The following is a 14895-nucleotide window of genomic DNA, read 5'->3' as shown; positions in this document are numbered from 1 at the left end:
TTAAAAAAAAGAAAATTCTGTTGAACCTTTCATGAGCTGTTTAAACAAGCTGTAATAGTGTTGCTGGGTGACTAGATACATTTCTCATTTGACAGCATGGTGGACCATCAGGTAGTGTTGGGTTTTCACAGTTCCAGTGTCTGGTGTTCCATTCCGAGCTGTCTCTCAATGTACACATCATCTCCCAAGCACATGTCTGCTAACATAAAATAGTTTCCAGGTGTGAATGAAAGGAATTAAAAACTTGAGATCCACTCCCACATTGGCCAGCATAAAGCATTTTTGCAGATGAAGGAATACATTTTGGTCAGCTGGTTACAGCATAAGCAGTCTCACAGACTATTTGATAAAAGTCATGAATTGAAACTGTTGCATAGGCAAATGGCAGCAATAATAACAAATAGCACAAAATGATGCAAAGAGATCACAAAGAGTCAGGCAAATAGGAGTTGATTAAGCTGTAGCCATAAGGCACTGACAACCTCGAACTGAGCAGAAGTAAAGGCTTCTCACAGATAAACAGTGCTTACTATACACACTCTGACAGATCCACTAAGACTGAGAGATATAAATGTCGTTTCTAAAACCAAATTGTCAATATGTAGAACTGTTTGCAGGGCTTGGTCCTTTTTATTTATATAGCATGTCAAATGATCCCATAGTTTCGTAAAGTGTGAGTGTATAGGCTTTCTAGGCGGAGTATGAAAATGTGTAGCGTAAGCTGTCATTAAATAACATGATTTTTAAAGCCATACACTGTGTGCCTGGCTCAAGTAATATTTTTTTTCTGTGTATTCAAGCTCATTGTACATAACTATTTGTGTTAACCAGGCATATTGTACTGAAAGGTTTAATAAAGGTTTAATGGTCCTATCGATTCGCCTTATGTAGAACAGCTATGTCTTCTATTTGATGACATAATCAAATGTTTTATGGTCATTATTGTACATTAAGAATGATTCTACATTTGTAAAACCACTATGTAGACCTGTTGTGTGTGTGTTGCAGTCTCCAGTAACTGGTGGGGCTCTAAACGGCTGGATTATGCTCTTTATTGTCCTGATGTATTGACCGCATTCCCCACCGTGGCTCTGCCTCAACTGTTCCATGCCTCTTACTGGGAATCTACTGATGTGGTGGCCTTTCTACTCAGACAGGTAATACATAAATCTAAGGAATTTTCTTTGTGTATAATACAGGAAATATGCTTCAATACAACAAATACAGATCAGCTTATATTTGTTTAAGGAGGCCATGTCTATCACAAGTTATTTAAATAAGATTCGTAGACCTTTGTAGCAGTGGACAATTTTACAACTGAGAAAATTATGTATACTTTTTTCTAATTCATTCAGACTTTAAATCTTACCTTTGACTGAACTGTGTTTTACAGGCTTACAGTAATGGGAAAAAAGATTATTACTGCTCCATTTCAAAACTTTACACAATGTGGCATTATATCTGCAAGTGCTATATCACATACATAGTCAATTTTATTCACTCAAAGTTCTACATTCATGACTTAATATTTAGAATTCCCTTTTTTATGATTGATGTGTCACATAATTATCAGTTGACCTACATAGGTTAGATTGATCTGAAAACAAAGCTGAGAAGCAGAGTGAATCTTTTAATGAAAATTCATGTTAATGCAAAAAAAAAAAATGTACTAAAAAAGTTAGTTTATAGTATAAAGTATTATATACATTTTTTTTTTTGTGAATTTGTCAACTGTCTGAAACAAAGCAAACATAATTTTTGTAGATATTGTATGAGGCATTCAGATAATAGAGCACTGTTGCATTGCAATAAAAAAAATACTGTAGAGCAGATGCTGAGAGACTCAATTTCCACCCTGTTACGGAAGTGTGCTCATTGTTTGCCAATGTGTGTTTGTGTGATTGACAGGTGATGCAGCATGACTGTGTGAAGGCTCACAAAGCAGCACAATTAGACCCCAACTGCTTTTCCTCTTCCAGCTCCAAAGAGAAATGGCTACGAAGACGCACACATGTTAAGTTAAGGGTGAGTGATGTACAATACACTAATTTAGAACCATATGAGCATGCATAGCTCATGGCCATAGATCATGCCCTTGTAATTTGTTAACAATAAGTAGTGTGTATGTGTTTTTATATGAGTTTCAAATTCATATTTATGTACAGATAAATGTGACGTCTCTTCTGATCATTATTTAATGGGTGAATTAATTAATGCAATTTCCTGAGTTTGAAAATGTTTAACTGCCTCATTAATGACAAATATTCTTAAATGTGCTCATTGAATCCTGTGGGCTAATGATTAATAGAGCAGCTATCAATGAGATAATGAATTCATTCAGTGCTGTCATTCTCATTAATTTGGGTTACTTTGTTCAGGCATCTTTATTTAATATTCATGCATGTACGTAATTGCTGCAAAACTGCACGGGTATACTGGAATTCTTTGTTTAATCGTCAAAGGATCGTTATAATCTATCAGTCTAATTAGTTAGAATAAAATCTATATCATAACTGTTCTCAGTTTTGATATAATTATATCTTTCACACAAGGCACAATTTTATTCTCTTTTGACAACCTAATATTTCTGCTTCATGTTTATGCAACTGAAATATAAAAAAAAAAGTGGCAGGTCTTGACCATTTCTACAGGCAGGGTCCATATAAAAAGGGCTAACAAGTCATTTTTTGTCACAAACCTAATGGTGTTGAGTTTGTGGATGTGCACATCTTTTATTTCTAAGTCATACTCTCAGCATTTATATCACTTTCAGCCTCACTACCTGGATCTCCCCGTCTCTTCCTGCTCTTCCCTCGCTCTCCACCTGACGATTCAATCCTGCTTTCTCTTCTTGCTCATTGGCTCTTTCTTCAAATGAATCATTTGGTTTTGTCTGACTTTCTGACTTTTTTTTTTTTTAATAAGTACACAAAGCACTTTCTAATCTTGGTTAGATAACAAGTTATACACATATCATAGAAATTAGATATTTTGAATAAAGTTGCTTTACATGACTGTTAGATTTACACAAGTAAAACAGCATGCTGGAAAAGTCAGTTTAGTTCTAAAATACTTTGTTCATCTTTATATTTTTTACTATCAAAGTCTCCATATTTATTATGACATTTTTATCCATTTTATGATCACAAAAGCTAATTGGCCATATGTGTAATTATTATTTGATAATTGACTCACACTGCATGCAGGGGGCTGCAGTGGAGCCAAGAATATTGTCACAGGGGCTCCGACCCTGGCATCTCTCCAAAATCCCCTATAGTATTGTACCACATATTGGATACTTCAAACTAAATGTGTGTAACAGGACAGAAATTCAAGAGAAACTGGTCATTTTTATATGCAGGCTGGGAGACATGAAAAAAACACATTCATACCTGCTGAAGTGTGTTGGCTTCTCACATTGGACTATACAACACATTTACCATGTTCAAACAATATCTTTTAGTATACGTTTCCTAAAACGCTCCAAGGTAAGCAATAACTTCAAGAACTTGCACGTGTCAGTGTTCTGGTTGCTTTAATATAACAGTCTGCCTGCCTTATCAAAGTCTGTGGGTATTAATGGTCCGCAGACCCACCATGGTTCTGGTTCAGTAAAAATGAGATTTGAGGTGAGGACTATTGATATGTAATATGAAAGTCTGAATGGAGACAAGGTACCCATTTTCTGTCTGAATATTAATACATAAGTCTAATTGCATCTCATTCCTCAGCACAAGCGTGACAAATTAAAACATAGAAAAAAATGTTTTTGTTTCATCAGAACCTTACTGCCAACCACAGAGTAAATGATGTCATTGCCACTGAGGAAGGGCCACAGACTCTGGTCGGTCGCTTTATGTATGGCCCTCTGGACATGGTCACTCTGACCAGAGAGAAGGTATTAGAGTGATGTTTCTTAGCCCAAACTCCTAAAATCACTTTTGAGGTTTGTGTATTGTTTTTTTATTTTTCAGCTTCATATCTCTGTCTTTCTGTCCCCTAGGTGGATGTGTATGTGATGACTGAACTGCACTCAGGATGTTGGGTGCACTTTGACACCAAAATCACCAACAGCAGTGGCAAAGTGTCTTACACTATCCCTGACAGCAAAAGATTTCCTGAAGGAATTTATCCTATTAGAATGGTCGTTAGGTATGTAAAGGTTAAGTATCAATTTTTTCAGAGTATACTGAAAATAATTTTTAACATCAGTTTTTAATGATTTAGCTAGTAGCTATTTCATTCATTATTTCATGCTGTATGAAATTGGGAGCATTTCTTTAAGGCTTTCTGCATATGCTTTTGGTATGAACAAATATCAATACAAATAAAGAAACTATTTATTCAAAGTGGCTGCAACATAACTATTCAATATGTTGTAATTTTTAGGATTCTCGAAACAATGTTTACAAAACATGAATGACATTTTTATGCTCAACCTTTCTTTCTCTTGCCCTTCAGGGGAGACCAGACAAGTGCAGAGGCTTTCCTGACTGTGCTGCCACAGGGAATGGAGTGTGCAGTATTTAGCATTGATGGGTCTTTTGCTGCTAGTGTCTCTATCATGGGCAGCGACCCTAAAATGCGTGCCGGTGCTGTGGATGTGGTCAGGTGAGCAATTCATGTGGGAATAAGGTAGAAGAACATAAGTAGAGCAAACAGACCACATGTGGAGCTTCTGATTTCAGTACTGACTAAATTCAGATTAGGCTGATACTATTGATCAATATTAATGTAATGAACACAAGAAGAGTGCATTTTGACGCTTTTTATATTATACTGTACTTAGATACTGGCAGGACCTGGGATATCTGATTATCTACGTCACTGGGCGTCCAGACATGCAGAAACAGAGAGTGATTTCATGGCTTTCCCAGCACAACTTCCCACAAGGGATGATTTTTTTCTCCGACGGGTTGGTGCATGACCCACTGCGGCAGAAAGCCATTTTTCTTAGGAATCTCATTCAGGAGGTAGAACGGATCTTGGCCCAAATATGGCACAATTATTTTCTTTTTCTATACAAAACAACTCTCTTTGTTGTGCTTTATATTTTGTTGGTCTGTACATTCTTAATTGACTTCATTTCATTCAATCAGTGAAATACTTTTAACTATAGTGAACAGGCTTGCCATGCTTTTGAGATAATGGTATTAGTTATGATGGTTTTGTTAGCATTCATATACCTGTTGCCTTTCTTTTCTTATGTGTCCACTGCATGTTAGACTATGGCTTATTTGAGTTATGTTTTCTAAGTGGCATAGAGTGCATTGAGGCCAAAGGCACAGTTTACCATTTCTTTGTCTTTCTCTTTTATTTTCTTACCCACCCACACACAAATACACTTACTTTATACATAATCCTATCAAGAAATTATGTGGCAGCAGTAAAATACATTGAAGAGCTTCACATAATGTTCACATCAGGCAAGTAGGATTGAATCGTTCAGGATTTTCATGTATAACTTAGATTTTCATGTCTCATTAAATTTAACAAAATGGTACAAAAAAAAACACTACAGTGTGCCACAGTTGCAAGTGGAAACATTGATGAGAGAGGTCAGAGGAGAATAGACGGACTGGTTTGAACTTACATGAAAGCTATAGTAAGTCTAATAAGTTCTCAGAAAGCACAATGCTTTAAATAGGAATTTGAGGCTACAGTGGGCACAGGCTGAGATAGCTAGCTAGCTAGCTAGCTAGCTAGCTAGATAGATAGATAGATAGATAGATAGCTGGATAGATAGCTAGATAGATAGATAGATAGATAGATAGATAGATAGATAGATAGATAGATAGATAGATAGATAGATAGATAGATAGATAGATAGATAGATAGATAGATAGATAGATAGATAGATGCATCGATGGTTGGATGGATGGATGGATGGATGGATGATGGATGGATGGGCGGGCGGGCGGACGGACAGACAGACAGACAGACACATAGATAGATTTAATTCTTCCTTTGCCTTCTATACTTTAGCAGAAATTCACTGTCTGCCTTTTTGTTCCTGTTAGTGTCACATTAAAATCAATTCAGCCTATGGCTCCATGAAGGACATCTCAGTCTACAGCATGTTGGGTCTCAGCCCCAAACAAATTTATATAGTGGGAAAACCATCCAAGAAACACCAAAACCAATGCCAGGTAAGTTAACTATGTTTTGTTTTTGTGGTTTTGTTTTGAAAATGTATACCATATGTTCTATGATATACAGTAAATGTTTCCTTTACATTCTATATGTTTCAATAGGAAAAAAATCAATACATGTCTAGATTTCATGAAAATGTCATGACAATGTCCTGTAAAAAGTGGATAGGTTACCATAGCAACTATTTTATCTACAGGCATCATTATCATTGAAACACAATTTAATTTCATTTGAAAAATAAATGAATAATATAAATCAATTTCCATGGTTTCATCCTTCTCATCATTGTTTAATTGTTTGCTTTACAATATCATTCTTATATGTTTGTAGATTGTGTAAAAAAGATTCCTTTAGGTGTATTATTGGAAATGTAGTCATTGGAATGTCATTCTAATTCTAAGTAATTGTCAGAAATAATATACTGCTTGTGGCATACTTATAGTGCTTATAATGTACAACAATGCATTTAATGTAACTGTGTGTAATCAATGTGTACTTAATCTTTTTTTCTTCTTATACTTGCTACACCCTGTGTTTCTACTCTTATATGCAGTTTCTCAGTGAAGGTTATGCCATGCACCTTTCCTCACTGCAGTTTGGCCACCAGATCCGGCTGCAGAAGACCTCATCTATGCGCATGATAATGCGTAATAGCTCTTTTGGTTCTTTTGGTCTCTCAACAAAGCCAGACTTTCCACCCAAACGCACACACCTGCGGCGTACCATGTCTGTGCAGCAGGCTGAGCTCCCTAAGACACAAATTCCTAAACCGGAGCGCTCCCAGAGCCAGCCTGAGTCTAATAAAGACCACAAGTTTGAAGGAGGAATAGGCCATAGTATGTTTGTACTGGGGGGCATGGACCAGGGTAATACCAGTCCCTGACATAGAAAAAAAAAGAAAGAGAAGGAGGGACAGGTGAAGAGAACAGTGTCCAGGTAAGCCCTTTCAATAGTGTATAAGGAGTTATTTTCTTGTCAGACAGTAAAACAACAAAAATAGTTTGTGGGCTGAATTGGGGCTTGCTAATGACTGGTCTTAATTTCAATATGATAAACATTTTTACAGACACCAGTGTATTTTAATTGTAAATTTCATGTTTATTTGGAAAAAAAGGATTCTGATTTTCCAATGAAGAGTCCTATAGCTTTAGGTTGCAGTGTAATTATTGCTCTTGAAATTTTGTTTTATCATTCTGTCATCTATAAATATATTGATTTGTTGGTATATCTCCAGCCTTTGTAGAGCTTGTGTAATTGTCCTTTCTTTAATATTTTAAAGAATTTTGTGCTTTGCTGACTTCCACTGAAACACCTAAGCGCTGATAAGTGGTCATGTATTATTTGCTAGTAATTCTTCCTTATAACCTGCAAAATAATCCAGCTCTTCCTCTTTTTTTTTTAGCATACATCACAATATACTTACTGTAAATTGAAATGGGTTTATATTTTATAACTATTTTTTTTATAGTCTTAAAATAGAAAATTACTTATTGTTGAATATCATTTAATAATAATCACAGGCTTTTTGCTATGAAGTGTGACATCATTAACAGAAGCAAATTGTGGATTAGTTGTAAATCTGAACTCTATTTAATATATTTAATTTGTTTATTTTTGTTTATTTTCATGCAAATTTAAACAAATATGTCCTCATTTTTGATAGATAACTACACCACCCTTCTCTGAGTGTCACGGTCTGTTTCATTGCAACACAGTATAACCTTTAAGCCCAGTGTGAGGGAATTGTAAAATCACGTTTAAATATGGAACATGTCGCTTTGGACTTAAATACAACTCGTTTTACTTTACACCACCTAGCATGCACATTCACACACACTTATAAATTAGTGTTTTGTGCCGTATGTGCTGTTTTTTTTTTTTTATCTGTATGTGGGAGGCAGTTTGAAACCTCAAAAATGTGAATAGTAATTTTACCTGAAATGCCTGTTGCTACACTGAATACACTGCCTTACATATGACAAGGACTTGTCCAAGCATAACTACGGCTCATTAGAGCCTGCAGGGAAAGAGCTGACATCTTCCTGTTTCACTCTGTTCAGCAGAGCTTCTTTTCATCCAGAACAGCCTCATTGGTATTCACAGACAAACTCAGGGAGAGCTATTATTAGGAACAGGTATTTTGTGGTCTGTGCTCAGTGAGCTTTCCATTCCGTAAACAGAAATATGAATGCAAATGTCCAGTAGAGCTAAATGTGCAGTCTGGTAATCTTAAAACAGATTTCTCAGGCAATCTCAAAATCTAGCAATTACTTAAAAGGAAATTATGTTTGCTTAATTGGCTAGGAGATCACAGCTTGTATTCTTCTTTACAAAGTAATGCCGATTATCTTGATTTTAACAAAACCTATTCTCAGATGGGATTTTATGCGGATATGCCCTTTAGTGTGCTATTCCTCTTTTTCTGCAGGATGATAATCATGGGTGTGGGAAGGGTGGGGGATTGTATTTCGGTCAAGCAGAGACTATAGCATGCATTGTGCATTTAGTGTTAGCCTTTTTCAGAACCTGTAATAGCAGGTAGGATAACGTTAATAGGTTTGTTGTTAACACTGCCACTGTGCAGATAGTGTTTGATTGGGCTGTTTGTTTGAGTCCATGTGTGTTTGGTAGCTTATGCCATACTACAGAAATATAACATTAAAATATTGGTGTTTAACTTGGCTATACTTGATTGTAATCTATGTTGTATACTATGGCTACTTACCTTGACGTTGAAGGGTATTTATAATGTTACATGTAAACAAGCCATAGAGCCCATTCTGTATGCTGTGCTGTAAAAGCAATTACACCTTCCTGCATGCCTGGCTGTATGCCTTCTTTTAACCTTAATACTCTGCAGACCTTGTCTCCCTCATAAGATTTTCTGCCTCCATTCTACTGTAGGTTGACCAATCTTTTACAGAGCTCATGATGATTTGACTTTGAATGATTTGACCTTTTCATCCACCTTTTAATACCACCACTGGCATTACAGAGAGAGAGGCATTTCACATATGGAGGGTGAATACCATTTTCCTAAACATCATTTGGAGCAGTTCAGAATCAATATTTGTCTAATAACATGACAAAAACATAAACATTTCTAATAAAATACAACCTACTCACCAGAGATGCATACTCATAATTTGCACTGCTCCTCAGAGGCTGTAAGCCAGTGGCACAGCTCATAATCACTGGTCTGGTTGTGGCAAACAAACCCTTTCCCAGGCTGAGACAAGCTAGCTAGCTTCAGGGTTGGCCGACCTCTCCTCACGATGTCTAGCTTTTCTTGAAAATGTATTTTTAAGTATGTCCGAGACTAAATTATTTTGTCTTGCTCCATAGGCATCGAAAAGTCTAACTCAGATGTATTAATTTGTGCAGAGCGCTACAGACGTATTTTGCTAGTCGAACTTGGCTGTAACAGTTTCCCTCTGACCAACCAATCAGAGGATGGAAAAATGCTTACGCTATTCTGAGGCAAATTTAAAATCTGAACTTTTTTAAAGAAACAGACTCTTTGCTAATAGAGACTAAGTTAAAAAAAGGCCAGCACTACTGACTTTGAAGGCCCTGGGCAGATTGACAAGGCAGCACATAGAACCCGAAATCTGATTGGACAAAAAATCTAACATCCACATACACATACTGGAAGCAGTTCAGCCAAGAGAAATTCTATGAAATAAGGAGAATAAATGAAGACAATTTCATGGAACAAATATTATAAACAATTAGGTCAGGATTCAGGATTCTGTGTTTAGGCCAGCAGAGAAGGCTTTGCTGGCCCTGACGGCCCACCACTAATATATACAGTATATATAAAACATTCTAAAAGTAGTGATAAACAGAAACAAACACACACACACACACACACACACACACACACACACACACACACACACACACAAAATCAAAAGCTATATATATCTACTATAATACATCTTGTTTTTTATTGTCTGAATGCAGGACTTACTGTTTGCTTTCCAGAAGCCTAAGCTTTTAAATAAGTAGTGTATTTTATGCAGGTTTCATAATTTTTTAATTGGTTTGCAATCATGTATTTTTACAGTTTCCATTTTAAATGCAATGCTATAAGATTTTGAGTGTTGGACTATGATGAACTGTTGCCTGAATCAACACTGTCTGTGCACTGTACTGAAAATGTGTTTCTTTGATCAGATTTGTCCTGAAGGGAATCATTTCATGCTTTTTTTTTTCAATAAAAATTACATTTTTTTCAATAAAAATGACCAATTTTTTTAAAATAGAAATGACCATGTAATCCATATAATCCTTTATTGAATTCATTATGTCAACCATTCTTTCAATCTAGAGCAAATATCTAGAGCTAGAGTGTCTGTAACAAATACTTATAACATCACCTCTCCTTGTATTCAACGAAAACATTGTAACAGCTGTAAAAGCTGCTATACACTAAAGCGCATTTAGTGTATTAGTGCAAGTAATATTTTAAATTGAATACATTTACCTTTTCAAATAAGCAGGGTTCAGAATATGAGCCTAAGCTAAGAATCCAATCTCATTTATTCGCTTAAGGCAGTAGCACAAATATAGATTCTCAATTGTTATCCCACTGAGCAAGGAGTCACATTGTTGCTAGGCTGGAGAACAAGCAGTGGCATGAAAAATGAGAGCAAGTGCCACTGTTTCTTTGTAACTGTAGTTGTGCACTTATGGGGAAAGCTGCTGCAATAGATATAACAAGTCTAAAAATACAATCAAGATCATATCAGAAAATCAGATATCTGAAAACTTCCCTTTCTAAATGATGTACAAACACTATTTTATTCAGTCAAGCTTCCCTGTAATTATTTTCCATTAGCCATAAAAGAACTGGTAGAATATTGTGTCTGATACACATCAGCAAGTGTATTCATGTTTTGCAGTTCTACAGAGAGAGGTGACATTTGTCCATTATATGAAACAATTTCACCCAATTACCTTTTTCAAGGACCTCCCTGTGGATTGACCTCTTTCATGACCTGATCTCCCACTGACTGCTCCACAGGCTTCACATGTCAGTCATAATGCAGTATGATATATTGCTGTAATGTGCCCACAGTGGTTTGGGTTTAAGAGATTCTAAAAAAGAAATTGCTAAAACATTTTGAACTACTGCTGCTGAGTCTGGGTCTTTAGAAAATATGTAGCTATTTGTTAAATCCATCATCCTGTCATAGGTTTAATGAGGGCTGAATCCTCTCAGTCTCTGTGTATTCTAGAGCTTGCAGTACCATTACAATGGCAAGCAAAGTTTCCTCCCATCTGGTCCATGATGGACCATTTTCAAGGATGATTTAATGGGTTATTTCAATCATTCCCCAGTTGCTAATGATTGCAGGTGGCTGCATGGAGTCTCTGCTTTACTCCCTGCTGTCTGTACTTTATCCCTAAGTCTTTTACATTGACAGTGGATGCATATGATAATACTTCACAAAAAGGTCTCTGTCAGTCCACACTGTACAGCTGGACATTTCTGTACTAGTGGCAAGAGAGTGAAAAACAGAGCACTTAGATTTTTGCAACTCCAGTATTCAATTATCAGTTATAAGTAGATTTATAAAATTTATTTCTGCCAATTTTGTTTTTGTTTTGAAAAAGCTATTGTTTGACATAAATATTTATTACAAATAGCTGAATAGTTCTCTTTTACTTTTTCGATTTAGCTTGACAGTTACTTCAAATTCAGTTAGTTCAAATATTAATGAATGTTAATGTTGCAAATGATGTTGGCTTTACTAGATACCAAACACATCTAATCAGCTTAATTGAACTTGGAGTTATTAGATTCAACATAATCTGTTTCCATTGGGTTTTTTCATTATAGCCTTTACTGTTTGCATCTTATAAAAAAGTTTACTAGAACCAGTATGCATCTGTACCTTCTCAACAAATGTGTGAAAATTTGTTTCCCTTATTATGTATGTGAGGCACATATGGTGCACACCCTTCAGCAAAAAAAAAAAAAATTAGGTGAGTCTTGTCCTAGATGATATTGTTGAAACAGTTATATGGGTAATGTTTTTATGTTTACTGCCCAGTAACATGTCAAGCAAGAGAATCATAGTCTTTTTCTACAGATTGCATGACCCATACTTCAGGTGCAGATTTACCTGATTTTACCTGCAAGAAGACCACATTCAGGGCATTGTTTGTTGCTACATTTTCAGCACATAAGCATGCCATATGTGGTGTTTTTTTCTTAGTGCATGACCTCTACTCAAAGATGTTTTCAAAGCCTCTCAAAAGATAAACTCTTGCAAGTGAACACATGCCTATCTTAAATGTATTGGTTCCTGGCCAACCTTATAGAGTTCATTGCAGTTTTCAGTGAAAAGTAACTTTAATGTTATGAACAAACATCCATTAGTAATAGGAAAATATTGGATAACTTTGTGAGTCAGATGCTTTTTCTCTTCAGAAGCATATTACACATAAATGTCAATTTCAACCCCTTTTACTAAGAGAAACAGTTCATCGAGCAGATGAAAATATTCCTCTATTGCAGAATTTAGTCATCTATTTATCAGAGTAAAACAGAGGAGTAGGCATGTGGGGACCAATCTAGTGGTATTCCACATGCACTAAATGCCCAAATAAAAAAGAAAATTATATTTATAGTCTCTTCAGTTTAGGCATGTCAATATGTTGAGGACTTTTGCACAGTTATGTTAACCAAATTTCTTTACACTTCTTGAGGAGATTATGCAAAATGAGGAGGGGGAACTAATTATGCTTCCTGCTGTTTTAATACTGAAAATAGATTGCGCTTCTGAAATTGTCTCAATTGGACTGTGAGAAAATTAATTTTGCCACAACGTATTGTTTGCATAATATATCCAATAACAGTGTTTTCCCATGAACTGTGAAATGCAATGTTTTAGGATGTTGCGAGGTACCCACCATTGGAGCACTGTTGCTCACAGTTTGAAAAAAACTTTTTATGTTTACTTTTATATTATGCCTTGTTTCTGTTGATTATCTGTTTGTTCCTGAAGCAGGGATTATTTGCTTGCAGAGATCTCTTCGGCTGAATTGCTTGAATGAATTTGGGCAGCTGTTAGTGCTGAAACTGCCACTGTAGTCTTGGTGAAAGCTCTCTGAGTGCTTAATGTTTTGTATGACCGATTTGAACACAGTGTAACCCAAATTTACCCAGCAGGGCCCTAACCTGCATCTACACAATACTAACCAGTATGACTAAGGAAGCTGTTATTTTTATTATGATTTCCGAAAGGTGCCCAGCATATTGCTGCTCTTTGAATCACATTGCAATAGTATCTATTATCAGCCAGGATCATGATTATATTAGCAGTCTTTTGTATTCATGCATAATATATTGATTATGCATTTATTTTAAATAAATTTAATGTTTTTTCAGGGTTACTACAAGTTTAATCTTAATCATGAATGTATATTTGAAAGTTGCTGGAAGGATAGAGTTTTAGTAACCAGTATCTTATAGCAATATTTTCAATTTAGTGTGTCAATACTGTGTGCTAGAAGAAGAAGCATCTGAAGCCCAGCTGTCCACAGACACAGAGCACATTCAAAATGGGGGTCCAGAATGCCTCTTATATTTACAGTACTGTGTATACCAGACAATCACCTTATTCAGGACAATCTTCAAGAGTAGGTGAATTGGATGGGATTACCCAGGGCCTCTGCAGCATTGAGGAAAATTGACTGCATCATCTCAAATTACAGTGAAATATATGGGTGATGTGGTGTGGGTGTTAAGATTCTGCAACCAAAGCTTTTTTCTAGTATACTTCTTCTAATACTTCTAATGTATAATGAATAAAAAAATGCATGCAATGAATTATAGTAACTATTTACAGAGATTTCAAAAGAATAAAAAATAAAAAAATATACGATATTTTTTGTCAAACCTTTGTCAAACTATTGTGTATGTGAAACTTTGTTGTTTAAAAAAGCTTTATTTTCAGTTACCTTGGCAAACAGTACGGACCTCACTTTCTGCACAGTGTATTGTCATGCTAAAACTAGGGCTTTGTAGGTCCATTGAGGGCAGAGGTGGGAAGTACAAAGTACAAATACTGATTTTTCTGGTATCAGTACTTTACTTCATTGTTTATTTTTTTTGGACAACTTTTACTTTCACTCTACATTTTTACACGATAATCTGAACTTTCTACTTCTTACATTTTCAAAACAGACCAAGTCTCAAATCAAGCACCAAAATCCACCATGATGCACACAATTAACCCTCTGGGGTTGACAAACGCGCCAACCCGTTGTGGCATTTTTTCCTCATAACGCAGAAACTAACTTAAATTATTCTTTTTTATTGTACAAATAAGAGCAATACATCGTTAGAATCTGTACAGGGTCTCCTTTTTTTTTTGCACACACTATAATAAGAACAAACCGCTGTGCTTTTGTAAAATAAATAAAACAGACAGGGGGCGCTTTCTGCTGTCTCTGTCATCTCTCTTCACAGACACATAAATAAAGCAACCTGAATCTCAGTTAATACTTGCCTTACAGACAATAAATATATGAATAAAAAGCTCAAAATGTCTACATTCAATTAAATCAAATCACAACAAATATTCTTAAAAACGTAATCCGTATGAAAGTAAGAAGTGGTAGTTTCTTGGGCATCACCTCATTAACCATCCGTGTGGAAACATAGCAAAGATTCCGTTCAGTGTCCTTATTATTTATGTAATTTAAAACACCATAATTACTTCAAAA

At 35.7% G+C, this 14895-nt stretch overlaps 1 protein-coding gene across 2 annotated transcripts in view; it reads left to right on the top strand.

Annotated features, from left to right (window-relative positions):
- LOC124394524 (membrane-associated phosphatidylinositol transfer protein 3-like) overlaps nucleotides 1-14520 on the top strand; it is a 49094-nt gene extending 34574 nt beyond the window's left edge. For both annotated transcript variants that reach the window (XM_046862800.1, XM_046862799.1), the window contains exons 11-18: nucleotides 1009-1157; nucleotides 1909-2025; nucleotides 3782-3898; nucleotides 4004-4152; nucleotides 4462-4611; nucleotides 4790-4973; nucleotides 6021-6149; nucleotides 6707-14520. In XM_046862800.1, the coding sequence (XP_046718756.1) occupies nucleotides 1009-1157; nucleotides 1909-2025; nucleotides 3782-3898; nucleotides 4004-4152; nucleotides 4462-4611; nucleotides 4790-4973; nucleotides 6021-6149; nucleotides 6707-7036 (1325 nt within the window). In that variant the 3' untranslated portion in view covers nucleotides 7037-14520. The remainder of the gene's footprint in view (nucleotides 1-1008; nucleotides 1158-1908; nucleotides 2026-3781; nucleotides 3899-4003; nucleotides 4153-4461; nucleotides 4612-4789; nucleotides 4974-6020; nucleotides 6150-6706) is intronic.
- The last annotated feature ends 375 nt before the right edge of the window (nucleotides 14521-14895 follow it).

This window comes from Silurus meridionalis, chromosome 12 (genome assembly GCF_014805685.1).
Source record: "Silurus meridionalis isolate SWU-2019-XX chromosome 12, ASM1480568v1, whole genome shotgun sequence".
Taxonomy (NCBI): Eukaryota; Metazoa; Chordata; class Actinopteri; order Siluriformes; family Siluridae; genus Silurus; species Silurus meridionalis.
The sequence above is the reverse complement of the archived record's forward strand: the minus strand, read 5'-3'. Positions and strand labels throughout refer to the sequence as shown.